At 43.5% G+C, this 20,127-nt stretch overlaps 1 protein-coding gene across 1 annotated transcript in view; it reads left to right on the forward strand.

Moving 5' to 3' along the window:
• Window positions 1-20,127, forward strand: part of LOC310867958 (catenin delta-2-like) — a gene marked incomplete at both ends in the record, with an annotated part of 449,139 nt that overhangs the window by 408,894 nt on the left and 20,118 nt on the right. Inside the window, 4 exon segments of the mRNA XM_083778138.1 lie at window positions 6,101-6,187; window positions 6,190-6,352; window positions 14,879-14,946; window positions 14,949-14,962. Coding sequence (XP_083634264.1) covers window positions 6,101-6,187; window positions 6,190-6,352; window positions 14,879-14,946; window positions 14,949-14,962 — 332 coding nt within the window.

The following is a 20,127-nucleotide window of genomic DNA, read 5'->3' on the forward strand; positions in this document are numbered from 1 at the left end:
CACTTTGCTGGCTGGCGTGAGCTTATGCTATGCTTCACTGCTGTGCTGTACTTCGTTGAAATAAACATCATGGAACTTCATCTTGTGTGTTTGCCGTGCACATTTCCTCCTCTGTATGGTATAAAATATACTTCACTCCTCCACTCAGTTGTTAATTTACCCCCAGAATAATTTAAACAAGACTCATGAACCGTTCAAAAATAACTGAAGGGGAGAGATTAGGGAGGAATAAAGTTGTAAAGCCTTCACGTCGGCAAAAAAACGAGAATACAGACATGAAAAAGACGATCCAGCTAATGCTAGCACTACTAGCAATGCAGCTAACAATAACAACACTGAAGCTAACTTGCTGGCTTCGGTGCTGGCCGAGATCCAGGCAATCCGCCCCGAAATGAAGAAAGAACTATATTCCTTCCGTGATATACTGAGAGAGGATATGAAGAAAGAACTATCAGACTTCAGAGACGAGATAAATCAATCCCTGGGCACAGTCAGAGGGGAATTGGCAGCCACAACAACACGAGTGCATGCCTTTCATCCGACGGAGCATTGGTCCGAACGACAACCTACCTCCTCCCTCACCCTAACCCTAACCTCCCCCGGGGCAGACACCTAAACCTAACCGAAACCCTCTCCGGACCCGCAGCGCTCTGTCGGATGATAGTACACCTCCCCAACAACACGGGTAGCCGACGTCGAGCAACGTGTCGTTGAAATGGAGGACCGCAACGCTGAATTGGAAGAAGCTCTCCAGGCTATGTATCTCCTGCAGGAAACGGCTGATGCAAAGCTTCTGGATATTGAAATGCGAGCACGGAGAAACAACATGCGCATATACAATGTTGCCGAGGGAGAAGAAAGTGGAGACATGTTGGACTTTGTGACCAAACTCCTGAGAACTGAGGTGGGTGTACCAGCTGATCTCATTCTGGGGATTCAGCGTTGCCACAGAGCCCACAGATGGGAGCCCCACCGAGATCAATAGTTCTCAATTTTCTAGAAGACATCACCAAGGAGCAAGTACTATCCACTGCTTGGAGAAAAGGAGTGGTCCTCTACAAAAACGACTACCCAGCAGAAATAAAGAAGAAAAGAGGAGAATATGCAGGAATAAGAACATTTCTCAAAAATGCAGGGATAAAATTCCGTACACCACCCCCCGCCAAACTGAAGGTACTCTTCCCCACTGGTCCCAAAATCTACAATGATGCAAATGAGGCTGCGGAAGACCTGAGGAAGAGAGGCTTCTGCCTACCAGAAGAGGGAGCCCCAGCACAACCTACTGGAGGAGCACCATCGACTGGCCCACAGCAGTATTCATGGATGAAGGTGGGAAGCAAGCGCAAACAACAACCCACCTTTGCAGAGCAGATGCGAGAGAAGCTGCGCTGCTTCCAACACAACCACCAGGACCGGGAGAAGACGTGATACACCAGCAAGGACAAATCAGGTTTCAGAAATAATAATGTCCCAGTAATATGAAAAAATATCACTCTCTTTTTCTCTTTTCTTTTCTCTCTCTCTCTTTCTCTCTTTTATATTTGTATTTATAAATGTTTTCTCTTTCTTCTTCACTCTCTCACTTCAGTGGACTGTGCTACGACACGCTGCCATTACAGAGCAGAATGCTACGTACAGCATTCTCAGTTGCATTCCCACCTTTTGCTCCACAGAGGGGCCCTTTTCACAAAACAGGACTTCCCCTCAGTTTCAAGGAGATCCTTTGTTCTCCAGTTGTAGAAGTCACTTTAAGTTTACTTTTATTAAGATGTGTTTTATATCGTAATTACAAGTTAGTCTCATGTCAATGGGTTTAATAATCCTATCAAAAGGAGTAAAATAATGTCCAAAATGAAGAAGGAAAAAACGAAATTGGTTTTGTGAATGCTTATTATAGTTCTTTTGAAGGTAGTAGCAAAAGAGGTGTCGCAACTCTGATACATAATTCCCTTAATTTTGAGCTATTGAAAGAGATTAGGGATAAGGAAGGTCGCTTTGTTCTGGTCCGATGTAAAATTGATAACAGCCTGATTACTTCTATCTATATTCCTCCGGGTGAAAATAAGAAGCTTTTGAGAAAGGTATTTGAACTAATTGACACGGAGGCACAGGGCATACTTGTTCTTGGGGGAGACACTGAACAGCCAAAAAGATACTACGAGTCGTAAAAGGATTCAATCCTCACAGGTTAAAATGTTTAAAAGTCTAATTGAGGATGCTGGCCTGCTGGATGTCTGGAGGGACCTTCACCCTTTGGAACACAACTATTCACACTATTCAGCTACATATAACGTCTATGCTAGACTTGATTATATTTGTATATAGTAATGACAGGCACAGAATACAAGAATGCACTATTGGTCCTATGGATGTCTCAGATCACTCAGCAATATATCTTAAGCTACATTTAGACAGTAGACCCAGGAAAACTATTTGGAGGCTGAATACAGGTCTGCTTAACATTAATTTAATATCAGAAGAGATACAAACTGAAATGAAATCATACAGATAAATGAATGATAACGGTGAAGTCACTCCTGTCATACTTTGGGATGCTTTAAAAGCAGTGATAAGAGGGAAAATAATTGCTGTCAGTTCCGTAATAAAAAAAGCAAAATAGTAAAAGTATCAATACTACACTGTTCCAAGTAAAAGTCTGGCATTCAAAATGTGCTTAAAGTAGCACAAGTAGAAAGTATTCACTATTCACTATATGCAGAATGTCTAATTTCTAAAGTTTTCAAATGTATACACATGGCCGGGATGTATATAGGGCTGAAGTGTTTTGCAATAATAAGTGAAGTATATAGTAACTATAATATTTTAAAATAGTGGGGTAAAAGTACAAAATTTGGCCCCTACATGTAATGGAGTAGAAGTATTGGAATTATTGGAAATTGGAAATACTCAAGTAAAGTAAAGTCAAACTTAAAATTGTACTTAAGTACAGCACTTAAGTAAATGCGCACAGGGGACTCATCCGCGAGGCTACATCATTATGAAATAGCTTATTTATTTCTCAAGCCATTTCATGCTATAGTACTCCACAGTCTGTTGCATTATCCCATTGCAGTCCCATTGGGATTCCTACATGCCATTCATTTTCTCCAGAGAGAATTGTATTATCAGCAGTACTGTCGTAACAATTTAATGTCTGCACACTCACTGCTGCCTTTTTCTGATTTATTGCTGCATTTTCTTGCAGTTTTTTACGGACAAAAACGTATACAGTTGTTGAACAATAGCTTAGTCACATGTCTGTATGCAATGAAGCTTCTGTATACTAGCTACTGTTTTAATTTGCAATTTATTGTGGAGAAATACATCACTGATTCACTACCCACAATGCTAATGTGTAGCAGCGATGGCAGAGTTCCAGCTACTATGGAAAATCTAGTCTAGTTAGTTGCTGCGAGAGTGAGGTATATAGCCAACACCAATCTCGGGATTCCTGGACCGCTGCACTCCACAATGTCCTATCGAACATCAGGTTCTTGAGCTCTGCAGTGTTGTCAGCCAAGCTGTCGCGCCGCAGCACGTCTACATTAGGTTGTACGCTTCTTTCCCCTCCTGGCTTTGCCCTGTGGTTGGCTCCCATAGGGTCAATTTACTTACCTCAAGTTCTGGGTGCCTGACGCAGTGCCCTGCCAGCCTCATCCTTCTCTCTCGGACTTTGTCCGTGACCCGTGGTAGGTCCCCATAGAGGTCCACATTTCCGATGCGGTCCGTCCATGTGACACATCGTATAGCATTCTTGTGTAGACTCCATCCAGGGCTTTTTCCTGTTCCTGTATTGCAAGGTCCATGTCTCGGCCCCATACAGCAGTACTGACTCCACAGTAGCTATATGAAAAGCTGCCTCTCAAGGTCTAATCTAGTCTACTATATGGACAAAGCTTAACAATTGTTTTGGGTTGGTATTTTGGGGTCCTTAACGGTATGTAAAGTAAAAGTTTATAAGGAACCTTTGTCATTACAGCACCCCCCCCCCCCCCCAGCCCGTCAGTCAGTTTTAAAACCAGTCAGCAAATCCCAGCGAAATAACAAAACAAAGTAAATCATTTCACCAGTCAGTCAATCAGTCAGTTATTCAGTCAAATAATATAGATTAATAAGCATAATAAATAATACGACTGAAGGACACAGCTTAAATGTGTCCTTGCCGCCCAAATGAGAGAAGAGTGTCCGCTCAACCTCTATTCAGCAGGCTGGCAGCCAGAGATAACACTGGGCCGATTAACTCGCGCTGCGTCTTAATGCAAGTTGTCGGGCAGAAACCTCGTATCTCCATAATCTTTCAATTATTATCGTTATTTATTTTTCATGAATGAATCCCTTTATACTTCATCGTGCTATACAGTGTTATGGAAAAGTATAGCAGACTCTTCACATACTAGAGCATGTTTGAAATAAATGTCAGAGCTGAAATCGACATGTAAATATGAAATAAATGCTTAAACATGCAGCTAGGAGTAATGTTAGAGACCACAGAAGTGAACCTTTCAAGCCTGTTTTCTCAACTTGCTGTTTTCTGCAAGACATTACTCTATAAGCCATATCTCCAAAACTGGTGGGTCAAACTGAACAACCAATGTGTCAATTTTGATTCCCTGCTTTCACATGACATGAAATGAAAATTCAAAAGAATCCAACGGCAGACCAATGGAAATTATTAGCGAGAGCTTTGTGATCCATTGTGAACACAGTATATGTATCTCTGCTGTCCGGAAGAAACAACCTAACTCCAAATTGTTTATTTTTCAGGAAATTAAAAAAATAAACATTTTTCTTTCCAGGAAATGAAGAAAACCTTACATTTTAAAACAAAGCAATACTGCCTCTTCAAAGTTGGTGCTGTGACTTTTATATATTGTCAATTACTTCCATGAGAGGGGGAGAGGTGGTGGAGTTAGCTGCTACTTTTCACTGGTGCAATATTGTTTTTACCATCCCACAGATATAAAGGGTGTTGTTCAATAGCACTGATAAAGGAAACGAATCAAAAACCTCAAAAATGGAGTTAGGTGGTTTTCTCCCGACAGCAACGATATATGTTTTTGAATCTCTTTCCCGTGCAGCATTCCCATGTGAATTTACAATACAATTGTACATTGTACAGTGCACACACACACACACGCACGCATGCACACACGTCCCGTGTGTGCGTGCACATTTGCGTGTATCTGCACACGCGTTGGTGTGTGTATACTGTGTGTGCGTATGTAATGAGGGCTGATCATATACGCTATATTCCCCGATGACTCAGCTATACGAATAGCATTATTTGAGAGGATCTACTGTTCATTAGATGACTCGCTGTGGGAGAACAAACTCCCACACAGATAAAATGAAGAAAGGAGACATCAGAGCAGTGGTTTTCACATCAAGGTCCATCATTTATTCTGCATTTGAGCCATGGACCAACATTGGATGACATTTAGCCTCTCAGACCTCAAAACTAAAGAATAGTTTTTATTTTTATTTATTTTTGTCCACAATTCCATGCTGTTGGTACCATAGGAGAGATAACAGGCAAACGACAAATGTTGATCAAAATGTAAGACTTTTCGTATAAGTTAATGGTAATTTAACTCCTGAGCGCGTAAAATGAAACCAAATGGTCCATTTGGTTATATTTTACGCTTTCAAGAGTTAAAGATCTAATAAGGGTCCATTTGGTTACACGTCTCCATCTTTTAGCTGGGGCCACCAGGAACCCCCTCAAGGACCAGTGGTGGTCTCCGGTAGGGCTTTCACTTCTAGTGATTTTTACTAGTTGCCTAGTTAAGTGTTTCCCAACCTTTTTTCTGCCATTGCACACTTTTCATAGCCAGAAAATCCCAGGGCACACCTAGATATACGGCGGGGGGTCATCTTCGTTTCTGTTCATTATTTGTTTCATTAGTCGTTTCATGCCTTCTTCTTTTCGTTAATAAACCTTGTTAAACGTCTTCATTTGGTGGTGTGGTCCTTGATCGATATGAATCGGACATTGGACGAGAATGAGGAACAATGAAGAATTTGAGAATGATCGTGCATTGTCTCTGCTTTTTCTTACCCCCCCCCCCCCCTCCCCTCCCCTCCCCATCTCCCCTCCCAGGTAAATACGCCATGAGGGACTTGATCCACCGTTTGCCAGGCGGATCGGGCGGCTCCAACGGCGCTAACGGCGGCGGCAACACGTCCCCCCTCCCCCTCCCCCGCCGGTCAAGGCCATGTCCGACGACACGGTGACGGCCGTGTGCTGCGCGCTGCACGAGGTCATCACCAAGAACATGGAGAACGCCAAGGCGCTGCGCGACGCCAACGGCATCGGGAAGCTCATCGCCATCGCCCGCAGCAAGGGAGACAAGTGAGTAATAATAGCACATATCCATCCATCCATCTTCAACCGCTTACCCGTGGTCGGGTCGCGAGGGCAACAGCTCCACCAGAGAGCTCCAGACTTCAACAGCTCCACCAGAGAGCTCCAGACTTCAACAGCTCCACCAGAGAGCTGCAGACTTCAACAGCTCCACCAGAGAGCTCCAGACTTCCCTCTCCAGAGCAGCTCCACCAGAGAGCTCCAGACTTCCCTCTCCAGAGCAGCATTAGTAACAACAGCTCCACCAGAGAGCTCCAGACTTCCCTCTCCAACAGCTACACCAGAGAGCTCCAGACTTCCCTCTCCAGAGCAACAGCTCCACCAGAGAGCTCCAGACTTCCCTCTCCAGAGCAACAGCTCCACCAGAGAGCTCCAGACTTCCCTCTCCAACAGCTCCACCAGAGAGCTCCAGACTTCCCTTTCCAGAGCAACAGCTCCACCAGAGAGCTCCAGACTTCCCTCTCCAGAGCAGCATTAGTAACTTCCTCCTGGGGCTTCCCGAGGTGAAGGCCAGTGAGTCGATGTAATCCCTCCAACTGCGCCTTGGTCTGCCCCGGGGTCTACTCTCCTCCCAGTGGGACGTCCCTCCCGGACCTCCCTAGGGAGACACTCGAGAGGCATCCCGTCAAGCAGTGGTGGAAAAAGTGCTCAATTATTTTACTTAAGTAAAAAGTATCAATACTGCCATGTAGAACTACTCCGTTGCAAGTGAAAGTTCGCAATTCAAAATGTACTTAAGTATAGCCAATACAGCGTACGTAAATGCCATCAAGTTTATTTTTTTGTTTATTATTGAATATGTTTATTGAGCTAGACTCTGTGGATGTGGATATTATAGAGAGGCGTTCAAGAGATTGAACAAACAAGTGAAAGGTTATATCCCAGATGCCAAAAGTTTAGCGACTTCTTCCCGTAAGCAATGTTTGTCCTCCAAACTCTGTGTTGTTGTCCAAATAGAGCAGGAACGTGTCCGTGCGTGCGTCAGCCAGAGGCATGCTGGTTGCAGTGTGACACTTCATGGATTTATTCACAGCCTCTGGATGCAGGCCATTAGTCACCCATTAGTCACCCATTTATGTATTTTATATACTGGAGAGGAGAGGAGAGGAGAGGAGAGGAGAGGAGAGGAGAGGAGAGGAGAGGAGAGGAGAGGAGAGGAGAGGAGAGGAGAGGAGAGGAGAGGAGAGGAGAGGAGAGGAGAGGAGAGGAGAGGAGAGGAGAGGAGAGGAGAGGAGAGGAGAGGAGAGGAGAGGAGAGGAGAGGAGAGGAGAGGAGAGGAGGCATTATTATCCAATTGTCCATTTGGTATCACCTTGGCAGACAAAAAAAAATCAATGAGCCAAAATGAAAATATTGTAGTATAGTATATCATTGCTGATCATTAAAAATGACCAATGCCCTCTTGGGGGCCTACAGCAATGTACCCAGCCACATAATTATAGAATAGAATTGACTTTATTTTCCATTTGCACAAGTGGATAGGAAATCTTGGAGCGCAGCTCCCAGGGTCAGCGTTAAAAAAAGATGAGAAAAGAAACATACAGAACATACAATCCTAGAATAGATAAGTGCTTCATAGTCTACCTAAAAACAATGCATATTCAGTTCGTCTTTCAAATAAAGTGCCTCATAATCTGCCTAAAAACAGTGCATACCGGTAATTCAATTCGTCTTTCTTGATTCGGTTTATCTATCATATTGATTTCCGTCCCTATAATGTCCTCGGCTACTAGTCGCACAGTAGCAGGGAAGAAAACGGTTTGAGAAGTGTGATGTGTGGGTGGAGATGCTCTCTGGCCGGTGGTGTCTCAGGTTGTGTCCTGAGTCCCTCCACACGAACAGAGAGTGTTAGCAGGATGGTGTGGATCCTTAAGGATGCTCTGTGCTCTCCTCCTACAGCGCTGTGTGTATAGATCGTGTCCATGGCAGGGAGATTTAATCCAAAAGTTCTCTCCGCGAGAGAACTTGCAACGATTTCCTCTCATCTTGGGTATAGTGTTTACAAACCACACCATGATGCCGCTGGTGAGGATGCTTTCGGGGTGCGCACGCTTTTCCCGACACACCAACTGTCCGAATCGCGGGGAGATAGGATGTGAAAATGCGATGGTCCGACATGCGCTGCTCCCGTGCTTGCGGTTATGGTTAGGTTAGGAATTGAGGTTTCTGATCAATATAGTATGTCGGAACTAAAGCCTGTACCCATGCTTTCAACGAGTCCTCTGTAGGCCAGAGTAAGGGGCTGAGGACCTATGTATGTCCTATGTATGAGTCCTATGTCCTATGTATGAAGACATGGGCGGTTTACACACACACATGGATGTGGGGATGGTATAGATCAAGTGAGCAGGGGGTTCCTACTGTACCTATAGCTGCCATGGCAACTGGTATGTCAGGGGGGTCGTGGTTGTCATAACACTGTGCCTTCATGAACTGGAGGTCATACATTATTAGCCCATTTAGACCTGGGAACGATTCTACACAAGGTCTTCTAAATCATGACAGTTTTCTGATTCTATGTCAGTTGGTTCTAAAACATTTTCATATCAAGGACTCCCAAGATTGGCCGCCGACCCCCATCTGAATATATGATGTTCCAGGGACCCCTCCAGAAGCAAAGATTTGAGTTAAAAACGTTTGCTCTGAAAGAATATTTCAATAAAGGAGAGAACACACCAATATGGAATAAGCAAATGTTTATTGGAAAGATTTTGGCAGCAGTTTAGCAAAATAGCAAAGGCAAAATTATGGCAGAGCATTATTTTGGGGATTAGACTCCAATTGCATTTATTGAATAAGATTAGCTTTTAATAGGGAGAACCCCCCATTGGAGCATTGGAGTCTAGACGCTGGTGGTGGCAGCTGAGCAGATGACCCTCCTTCCTTCTCAACACTAGATGGAAAGGTGGAGTTGGGGATGGAGGTGGGTTGCTTGTTGCAGACTGAAAGGAGAATGGAGAAGTGTCAGAGGCAGAGATATTTAAAGGCGGAGTCGAATCACCCGATTGGCTGCTGCAAATTGCTAGGATTTGAGAACAGATAATGATGAGCCACGATAGTGCTGAAAGGCCGAATGGCGAATGGTTAAGATCTTCCTTATTGAACCTACACTAAAAGCTACATATATTCAAAGATGTGCGGCACATTTTCATTTTTTCCCCCGAAAATAGCAGATTTACAAAATCGTATAGGCATGAGCTTGTAGATCTGCTATTCAATAGCTATAGCATAACATAAATGCTTAAAACACCAAAAAGGGTTCCCGCCCAAAATGGGTTAACACGGTATGGAGCGTGTATTATGTGCAGCGAAGGGGGGTGGGGGGAAATGACAGCGAAAGAGGATGAGTTAGGAATCTTTCACCATTGTGAGGAACAACATCAGAGTCGCCGTGTAGGGAGTGGAGTCACAGAGAGGAGCAGAGGAGAATCCTATAGGGATGTGTAGCTGACATTGACTGATGCTGACATAGAAATGAGGGGGGAAAATAACATCATTACATAGCAGTCCACCAAGTCATTTATATACTGTAGTGTAGGCTGGAGCCCAGTAGTGGGAAAAGTAAGTAAAAGTAGCAATATGTAGAAATGTAGACATGTAGATGTTATGACATTAAGCAACTAGTCGACTAGTAAATCTACTAGTCGACCTTGTTGGTATACTAGTTGATAAGAAGAAGAAGAGGGCCCGATTTTGTAGGCCTCAAGATCAGGTATATTTTAGTTATAGTCACTAATGTACACAGTTTTTAAATAAAATATTTATTTCCAAAAATAAAACTTGGTTTTGTCATAATCAAAATCTACAAAGTAACTATAGTAACTAAAGTGTCTAAATAATTGTAGTGGAGTAAAAGTACATTTGAACCTGAGATGTAGTGGAGTAGAAGTAAAAGTACAGAAGATTGGAAATACAGTATAAAGTAACAGATACCTCAAAATTGTACTTAACCCATTTTGGGCGGGAACCCCTTTTTGTGTTAGCATTACCATTATGTTATGCTTTAGCTATTGAAAAATTGCAGATCTACAAGCTCATAGTGCGCCACCGAGTGTCTCGCTACAAGCTTGTAGGTCTGCTATTTTTGAAAAATCGAACGACTGACATATAAACATAGCTTTTTCAGAAAACTTAAGGACTGTCAGGATGTAGAAGACATTTTTAGAATCTGATCTCAGGTCAAAATGAGTTTTAAGTACAGTACTTGAATAAATGTACTTATAGTTGCTTTACACCACTGCTGAAGCCCAGTGCTTATTAATTGCCTAAAATCCATATAAAAACATCCAGAACATCTGCAGCAAAGTACAGAAACGTACCTCAGGAGAGGAGAGAATACTACAGACGAGTCCGACAGGGGTGTTGTGGCATGCTGCAGCATCTTAATTATCTCATTGACCCGTACCTTTTTCTGAGGCCGTTTGAAGATTTGTTTAAAACTACGTCTATGTCTTGACAGCACACATCAAAGGGTTGGGGAGGGTTCAGTCAGCTTGCATGGCATGTTAGCTTCATTTCTGGGGGATTCAAGTCCCATCAGTCATCATTCTGGGTCTTTCATCTTCATGCAGCTCGGCGTTCCATCACATTCGGGCAGAAACCTTTTTATATAAGGAGGAAGGCATATTTTCAAAAAAGTGTGTTTTCATGTGGACACATTCACCAGTTCATTAAGTACGCCTGGTTTGCCTGGTGGGTGGTGATCCATCTGAAATGAAGCCGCACCCACAGCTGTCAAAGTCAAGACAAAGTCGCACGATTAGTCACACACGTTACCGCATTGAAATGTGTTCTCCGCATTTGACCCATCTCTTGGAGCGGTGAGCCGCAGCGTGCGCCGCACTCGGGAATCATTAGTTGATTTGATCCCCCGATCCAACCCATTGATGCTGAGGGCCAAGCAGGGAGCCATTGGGTCCCATTTGTACAGTCTTTGGTATGACACGGCCAGGGATCGAACTCCCAGTTTCAGGGCGGACACTCTAAGTCTGTTTTTTTCATTGGCACGTTTGACTGTCAAGGTTTCAGCCTCCAGGAAGAAACCCTAAATACAAAGGGAAGACATCATTGCACATACTGTCACCTCATAAACACATGCATGAAAAACTGGAAGGAAATCACGACCCTCCATCTTCAATGTAAATGAATGTCCTCGACTCCTCGTCATACAAGAGTGTCACACAAAAGTAATGACATGAGCCAATCTAAAAGCTCACCAAGGCGTCGCAACCCGTTGTGAGCTTGTGAGCTTGTAGATCGACTGTTTTCACATTTGAAAATGTTTTCATAACAACAAAGGAACGGTTTTGGACATGCAAGGTTTTCACCCGAAAACAACGATTCAATTCAACAACCTTTCTATTTCTCCTCTTTTCTTTTGCACTCGTTTCTCCCCATTTTTTGTCGTCCATCCATCCATCCATCTTCAACCGCTTATCCGTAGTTGGGTCGCGGGGGCAACAGCTCCACCAGAGAGCTCCAGACTTCCCTCTCCAGATAGGCGGTGTTGATCGAATATTAATTACTCCAATACAATTTGACAGCAACTTTCACTTGCAGTGCAGTAATACTATTTGACCAGTACAGGAGTATCTATACTTTGACTCAAGTACTTTGTCTATTACTGTCAGAAACATCAGAAAAAAGGCTCACACTCAAATACGTTACAATTTTAAATATTTAATTTTTTTGTTTCAGTCCGCACCCACAACTGTTGTTGTGTGATAAAGGGGGAGGGGTTATTTAGGTGACAGTACTTCATTAGACACCCTGGAGTCGTTTTTATGTGCAATGGTGCATTAACTTTGTATTTAGGGTTTCTTCCTGGAGGCTGAGCCGTTGACAGTCAACCTGTCCTACCTGTCCTGCCTTCATCAGGTCATGATGACCTGACGACAATGTGACCGACACATCAAAACGTTGTCAATTGTTTTGTTTTTTTTAAGAAAAAAAGGCTTAAAAACTGTCTGAGTTTCTCCAGTGCCTTCCTTCCTCTTGATGATTAAGCCCCTTTGCGAGGAATGATGAAACAAAGCCTACGCAATGTACGCAATTTGCCCCTCATATACAGCTCATTCCGAGTACGTCTGGTTAACATAACATCATGAGTGCAATCTACCGGAGTGGCAATCAGTGTTCTGGAGCCGTGCTGGGCTTCACCAAGGCATGCTGGCATGAAAGGCTAATTTGCATTGTAGTTATTTTTACTTCTCCTTTCGCCAACAAATCCCAAAATAATGTGAATTCTTCCACAACCTTACTAAAGCATAACCTCTCAGTCTTCTCTCAGTCTCTGCCATGTCGCACTGCCATCAGTGTCTGAATGGGTAAATGTAATGCACAATCTATGTAAAGCGCCTTGGATAAAGGCGCTATATAAATGCACCATTACCATTTTCCCTAGCTTACTATAAAGAAAACTATAGATTAGAATCTATAATGTCACCCTTAGACTCCTGAATAGCATCTCTTCATTTATAATGCTCTTATCTCTTCTAAATTAACCCACTCTCTGGGGGGTTGAGGTATACATGGGAGAGGGAACGTTGGACGGGGTTACGTGAGGATTGGTGGAGTGAAGCGCTACCTAGATGAACTTGTCTTGTTTATGTGCTCATATGTGTCTTATCCAATTTGAAGTGGTCCATAGGACACACTACACTAAGGCCAAGTTGAGCCCAATGTTTCCAGACACTAAGGACTCCTGTACCAGCTGGTGTCTTCACTCACCTGCAGACCATATACATACTTTACTACTCCCGTTTCCTTTTTGGAAATGTTTTTGTTTTTATACTCTCTCTGCAGTTTTTGGCTTTCCGTGCCTCCGTGTCCCCTAGTCGCTATTTCCGGTGTGTCGCCTGTGTGGGCAGATTCAGTAGGTGCCAGCCATAGAGTATTAAAAGGATAGAGACTGAACTGGCGCGAAGCTCCGCCCCCCTCCGCTATTCATTTCAGTGGAAGTTGCTCAGTGGCGTTTTGAAGCCGCCGGAGGGACCGTCTATTTCCGCCTTTTTGGGCGCATTTCCGCATTGGACCACCACATTTTGGTGGTCCAATGCGGAAGTGCAACCGAGCGCTCAATGTTAAAGCCCAGCTGCGCGGGGTTTCCCCTCGTCATGAATCCACGGGTCCGCCTGCAGTCCATCCTCTTACCACAAGGGCCAGCGCTTCAACATTGGAGTGCCTAGCTGGCCCCTTGGTGCCAGCCGAGGATTCAGTTGCATTCGCCTCCCTCATAGCGAGGCGCCGCATTTTGCTTCACTCACTGGAAAAGTACTATAAGCCTCACTGCCACGACATCCTGGCTAAAAGACCCGTCATCCTTTATCCACCTAGAATTCTTATAGAGGCTCATTGAATAACGTCTCTAGAACTTGGGACCCTTTCCTTTATATTCATTATTTAACTATAATTCATCAAATGGTGGTCCGTGGGCTAAAATGCAGAATAAATAGTGGGCCCTGGTGGGCCCTGGGTGGCGGTGGCTCAGGGGTAGAGTGCCTGGATGGTAACCGTAAGGTTGCCAGTTCGAACCCGGGCTCCCCCAGAGTTACTGTCGAAGTGTCCTTGAGCAAGACACTGAACCCCTAATTGCTCCCGATGTGCTAGTTGGTGCCTTGCATGGTTTTCCGCTGCCATCGGTGTATGAATGGGTGAATGTAATGCACAATCTCTGTAAAGCGCCTTGGATAAAGGCGCTATATAAATGCACCATTTACCATTTACCATTTATCAAAAATGGTGAAAACCACTGTTATACAACATCCACTGTGTAAATACAAATCCCAGGGTATGACGTATCCTGTGTTTGTTTCCAGAGGACACGCGCCTCGTGTCTTTGAAAAGTTCAAGTTTGTAACGTTGGGTAAAAATGGGAGGGCGGCCAGCCATGATTGCAGCCTCCTCCTCTCCTCTGCCGGCTGTGTATGCAGCCACTCCAGCGGGACTCATTTTTTCAGCTAAGTGGCTGGGTGGTGGTGGAGGAGGAGGAGGAGGGGGAGGAGGAGGAGGCCATTAGGCAAGGCAGGAGGAGAGGTGATTTTAAAGTCATCTGGAGACGCTTGACTTTGCAGAGGGGAGAATGATTCTTCGCTCAACAGAACTCTTCCAGTTGAGTGCTCCAGTTCATTTTATTAGGGTATAGTCTATCCTGAATTGCCCATGGGGTATTACCGGTGTGTCTACTCTCTTCTGATGACATTAAGTTGTCCCTTCTAGCTTCTGCTGGCTGAAGTGTGCAGGGTTTCTCTTCACCTAATATAGTCTGCCCTGGTCACAGATGTACATACTCGCGTAAATGGTACTTAAGAACTGGGGACTTAAGTAAATGAAACCAATTGCTCTCCACCACTAAAGAAGTTTCACACATGGGAGTTCAAGATAAAGTTAACCTCTCTCTCTCTCTCTCTCTCTCTCTCTCTCTCTCTCTCTCTCTCTCTCTCTCTCTCTCTCTCTCTCTCTCTCTCTCTCTCTCTCCCTCTCCCTCTCTCTCTTTCCCCCTCTCTCTCTCTCCAGGCACTCGGCCAAGGTGGTGAAGGCAGCCTCCCAGGTCCTCAGCAGCATGTGGCAGTACAGAGATCTGCGCTCCTCTACAAGAAGGTAAAGCTGCATGCGTGACATCCTCACAGCTGAAATGTCTTTCAACATTATGTAAATGAATGCCCTACATCGTCATACAAGAGGGTCATGTGAAAGTAGAGGGGGGGGGGATTTTTTTCCACATTTTACTTTACTTTATTCGTTTATTTGGTCGGGACAGTGTATATTGATGAACATTACATTAAAAATGCAGTTTAAATATACCAGATTTAGCAAAACTTGCTCATTTCCATCTGCAGTCCCCAGACATCAAACATCAAACAATACAAACAGGACTGACATACAGGACGTAGCATACAAATACCTAGTACATTTCAAACGTAATAAGACTAGTAAGAATAAGAAATAAGAAAAGATTAAACTTTTAGATAAGACTATTATTAAGGTAGGTTTACTCTATGTATTTTGTTTACGTATTGAGTACGTATTGAGGATAAAAAGTGAGGACAGAAAATCGAGGACGCCACAAGTGATTAGCCGGATTGGATTTGGGGGGGGGGGGGGGGGGGGGATGTGAGGACAGCTAAAAGTGAGGACGCCAATAATTGTGATTGGCCGCTGAGAAGTCAGGATGCCAATTGTGATTGGCTGCTGAGAAGTGAGGACGCCATTTGTGATTGGCTGGAATGTGATGGTGACGTATGATAATAAGAGCGCCCCTCACTTTGCACAGGTGTGATTTCTATATTATTAATTTAACTTGAAAGTGAATAAGTCAACTGGCGCATGGTGCATGTATATAGTGCCTTTACCCAAAGCACTTTTCAATGCCCACTCCAACGTTGTAACACAATGGGAGGTCGGGATCAATCCGTCGATTCCCAAGCTACCTCCTGAACCACTGGAGGATGGCGTGCAGTGGTGGGAAGTAACTAAGTACATTTAATTAAGTACTGTACTTACAGTAAGTACCTGTACTTACAGTAAGTACAATTTTGAGCTATTTGTACTTGAGCATTTCCAATTTCCAGTGCTTTTGCTTCCACTCCACTACATCTCAAATCCAAATATTGTACTTTTACTCCACTACATTTATTCAATATACATTGAACCGATGAAAAGTTTATTTAGTTTTTTTTTACATTTTATCCCACATTTTTGTAACCCGTTTTTTCACCCAGTGTAAAATATCTAATGTAATCCTGGGCGCTATACACTCCCTCTGCCAACACGGGGAGAGCAACGGACTGACCCAGTCCAAGCTGCTTCTTTTCACCTGACAGTGGGGAGTTTCCCCTCCATAAGGCTGGCCAGGGGTAGGCAGTTTAGAGACCAGGACTACTCCATGTTTTTTGTGAGGGTACCTACCCTAGCCTGGTTAATAAACCAGACCGAATCAGCCGTGGGCAACAAAAAAAATTGCCTGCTGGCGGATTACGGTCTGGAGAGGCTCAATTGTACGCCCATTTCCTACACCAGAGAAATGGGGCGGCCAATCGGGACACGGTATGCAATATGGGCAGGCTTTGCTACAGTGACTTTCAATGCTTGAGACCTTTGACTGACAGTAGCTCTGACCAATTGCGTCAAAGAGAAAATGTTTCAACCCGCCACCCTGGAAATGAAATCCAAGCTGAGCCTCCCCAGACTAATATCCCACGGTCCGTGCGATATTAGTCTGGTTTATTAACCAGGCTACCTATACCCTAGGGGACACGGGGAGAAAATGCAAACTCCACACAGAAACGTTTTAAGAGCTTTGCGATTAAATAATAAATACATAGGATCCATTGGAACACAGGTTTTGGACATACAGGGTTTCCACCCCACAGTGACCATGCTTACTCTGCATGATGTCGCTATCCTAATGACCCGTGCATCATATCTCTCTCTCTCTCTCTCTCTCTCTCTCTCTCTCTCTCTCTCTCTCTCTCTCTCTCTCTCTCTCTCTCTCTGTCATGCTCCTCTATTTAAAGTGTAGTGAAATTACGAGTATAATCTTCTCTTCGCACAAAGCGCTTCTTGGCAGGATGGGGGTGACACAGGGGCCACTTAGTTTCATAACTTTGTCAAGGTTGTTTAAGACTCTTAATCTGTTTTTCTTTGCTGGTTTATAATTCCAAAACAAACCTATATGCTTGATGTTTTTTGCTTAGAACAGAAGATGAAAGGACTTATTTTCTTTGCATTATACGGTCAATGGTCATCCATGAGATCAATGCCATAATCTGCGTGTTTGATTACTGCTGTCTGCATGCTAGCCAGTTGACCACCTTATCAGGCAACGTCACATTGCTGAGAGCCAGTATATATACCAGTGGTGGAAAAAGTACTCTATTGTTTTACTTAAGTAAAAGTACCAATACTGCAATTTAGAAGTACTTCGTTACAAGTACGGAATTGAAAATGCACTTGAGTAAAAGTACAAAAGTATCGGCATCGAAATGTACGTACTAAAAGTAAAAGTAAAAGTGTCTAATGAAGTACTGTCACCTCATAGACACAAATTGTGGCACTCCATCTTTAAAATTATAGCTGCCGCATTCTGGATTATCTGTAAAAGAAATGTATAGATTACTTACCTACCATCAAAATAAGTAGTAAAGTATGCCGCTTGGGATACATACATATATAAATGTTTTTTGAGCCCCATTCAATTCAATGCAATCCAATTCAATTCATTGAGGGCTTATGGTAGGGGTAATAGCCAATGAATAAGTGTTTAAACGTTTAAGGAACCACTGTGTTAACCCGTTTGCAAACAGCACAGGGAACAGCCTTAATGCCATGCATAGCCTGAACTATAACGCAGAGCTCCATTCAATGGCTATAAATGTATCAGAGTGAATGATATCCAGAGAGAGATACGGTGCAGATATGTCGACGGTATTTTATTGAATCTTTATTTATGTTTAGGGTCCTGAGTGTGTGTCTCTGAGATGTTTAGCACTCCCATGTTTCATTCTTATCCATATATCCCTCCCGGGGTTTCCGTAACACTTTATGTTGTCAGAGAGCTCTTTCCCTTGAAGTCAGAGCTAAATCTAAAATACACTCCTGGTATAGCAGCTATGAGCGTGTGTGTATGTGTGTAGGTTGTAGGTATGTTAAAGGGACAGTGGGACACTTCACCCCTTTTGCAACCAGATCTTAAATTGTAATGATTTTTGGGACACACTTTCCTTGGGTTTTTATGTGGGTCATTTGTGTTTTTAGATATTTTAGTATTTCAGAGTGTGTCATGGACATGGACTGCAATTCCCATAATGCTTTGGTGCACTGCTCCTCCTTGTGGATAGCGGGAGGGCTGTCTTAAGGCTCATACTGTACATACTGTAGTCTGGATTTTCGGTGGTGGAGTGACCACCGAACTACAACATGACGTTACAAGCCGCCACCGCTCCAGGCCTTCTCTCTGTTTTTACTCACCACCGCTCAACGTTATTTCAGCTCCTGTGGTCACCTCACCACCGGAGCGGTGGTCACCTCACCACCGAAAATCCTGCCAGCCTTTACTGAGACAACATGTAGTCCAACTGTCTAAAGAGGACAAGACGCGAAGACCGTATACGGGCGACGCCATGCTGCTCCATGGAAGGAAAGAAACATGCGCAGTTGAGACCAGGAAGTTGTACATGCCCAAATTTGTGCATGTACAACTTCCTGGTCTCAACTGCGCATGTTTCTTTCCTTCCAATCAATAGATTTTGTACACATTTTGAACTTGTTAAATGGGACATTCTGCAATATGAGTACTTTTATTAGGTACTTTAAGTACATTTTGATGCCGATACTGTTGTACTTTTACTGTTGTACTTGTACTTGTAACAAAGTAGTTCTAAATTGCAGTATTGGTACGTTTACTGAAGTAAAACAATGGAGTACTTTTTCCACCACTGCAATAAATTGGGAGGAGAGACATGCACTTCCACACACCCAACATTGTGCAGGCCTGTGCTAAGCGAAATACACTATATAACGGAGAAAGCTCGCAGGATGGGTTTTATTGCTCCTGAGTGCTATAGGCTACAGCAGCACTCTCTCTGCAATAAAAACAAATCCTACTGTTGGAGGGGTGCAGTACTTAGTTTAGACAGTTTTTGGTTTAGACTATATAGTCATTGGTTAGACCAGTCATTAGTCCTACAACTACAACCTATCTCAAACCCTCACCCTAAACCTAACCTCCCACGGGGCAGCACACCTAAAACTAACCTTAACCCATGTCTAACCAATGACTAGTCTAAACTAAGTATGCACCCCCTGTTGGAGCACACATGAGTGTTCTGTTTTAGTTTTCTTTCTTTTTTTTATGTAATTAAAGCCAAAGGCATTGTCAACTTTGATACATGTATATGCGTCTCCTCTCGCCGAGTAACTTTCGCATTCTGACTTTTGACCTCTGACCTTTAGATCACCCACCATTTTTAATGTTATGGAAAAACAGTTCAAATATATCTCCTCCCGGGATCTTTGATCAAAATGCACAACACATTTCTACACGTGAAACTTTGGACCTATATCGACAACAGATCGCTATTGAACAACACAATCTGCCTAGTCAGCTTATTTTAGAACTGAATCCCAATTGTTTTGAATGATAATAATTAGAAGAAGAAGAAGAGTCACCAATCAGCCAAAAAGGCTATACAATAAAGCCTCAATCTCTCTTGAGTTTACCTTTTAAATGGAATGTTTTCCGACGGTAGCCAACGAATCCTGTGCTATTTATTTTTACAAAGTAATATGGTATAATAGGTATTATTGTTTTGGCAGAGTAATACCTTACACTGCTTGTTACTGGGTAAAGTAATATTATTACAGTAATATATTTATCACATGCTACTATACTCGTGGGGACAGTTGGTCAACTTGGCCCTCACAAGTACACCGATTCAAGTATACACACACACACACATGTGCGCACGCACGCGCACATACACACGCACGTGGTGGGGGGAATATCATACTGTACATTCACACTGTTACACTTTGTCATAACCTGTTCTTGCTGGACTGCTCTGGTTCACTTCTTGACAAATGATACAGCCTGGACACTTTATCACACACACACACACACACACACACACACACACACACACACATATGCACACACACACACACACACACACATGCACGAATGACAGATGAAGGTCAGTGTCAGACAGGTGCGGTGGTTTACACACATGCTCATGTCATGTGAAAGATTCAAGATACATACATTA

This window comes from Protomyctophum parallelum (genome assembly GCF_964188405.1).
Source record: "Protomyctophum parallelum genome assembly, chromosome: 12".
In the NCBI taxonomy this organism is placed as follows: domain Eukaryota; kingdom Metazoa; phylum Chordata; class Actinopteri; order Myctophiformes; family Myctophidae; genus Protomyctophum; species Protomyctophum parallelum.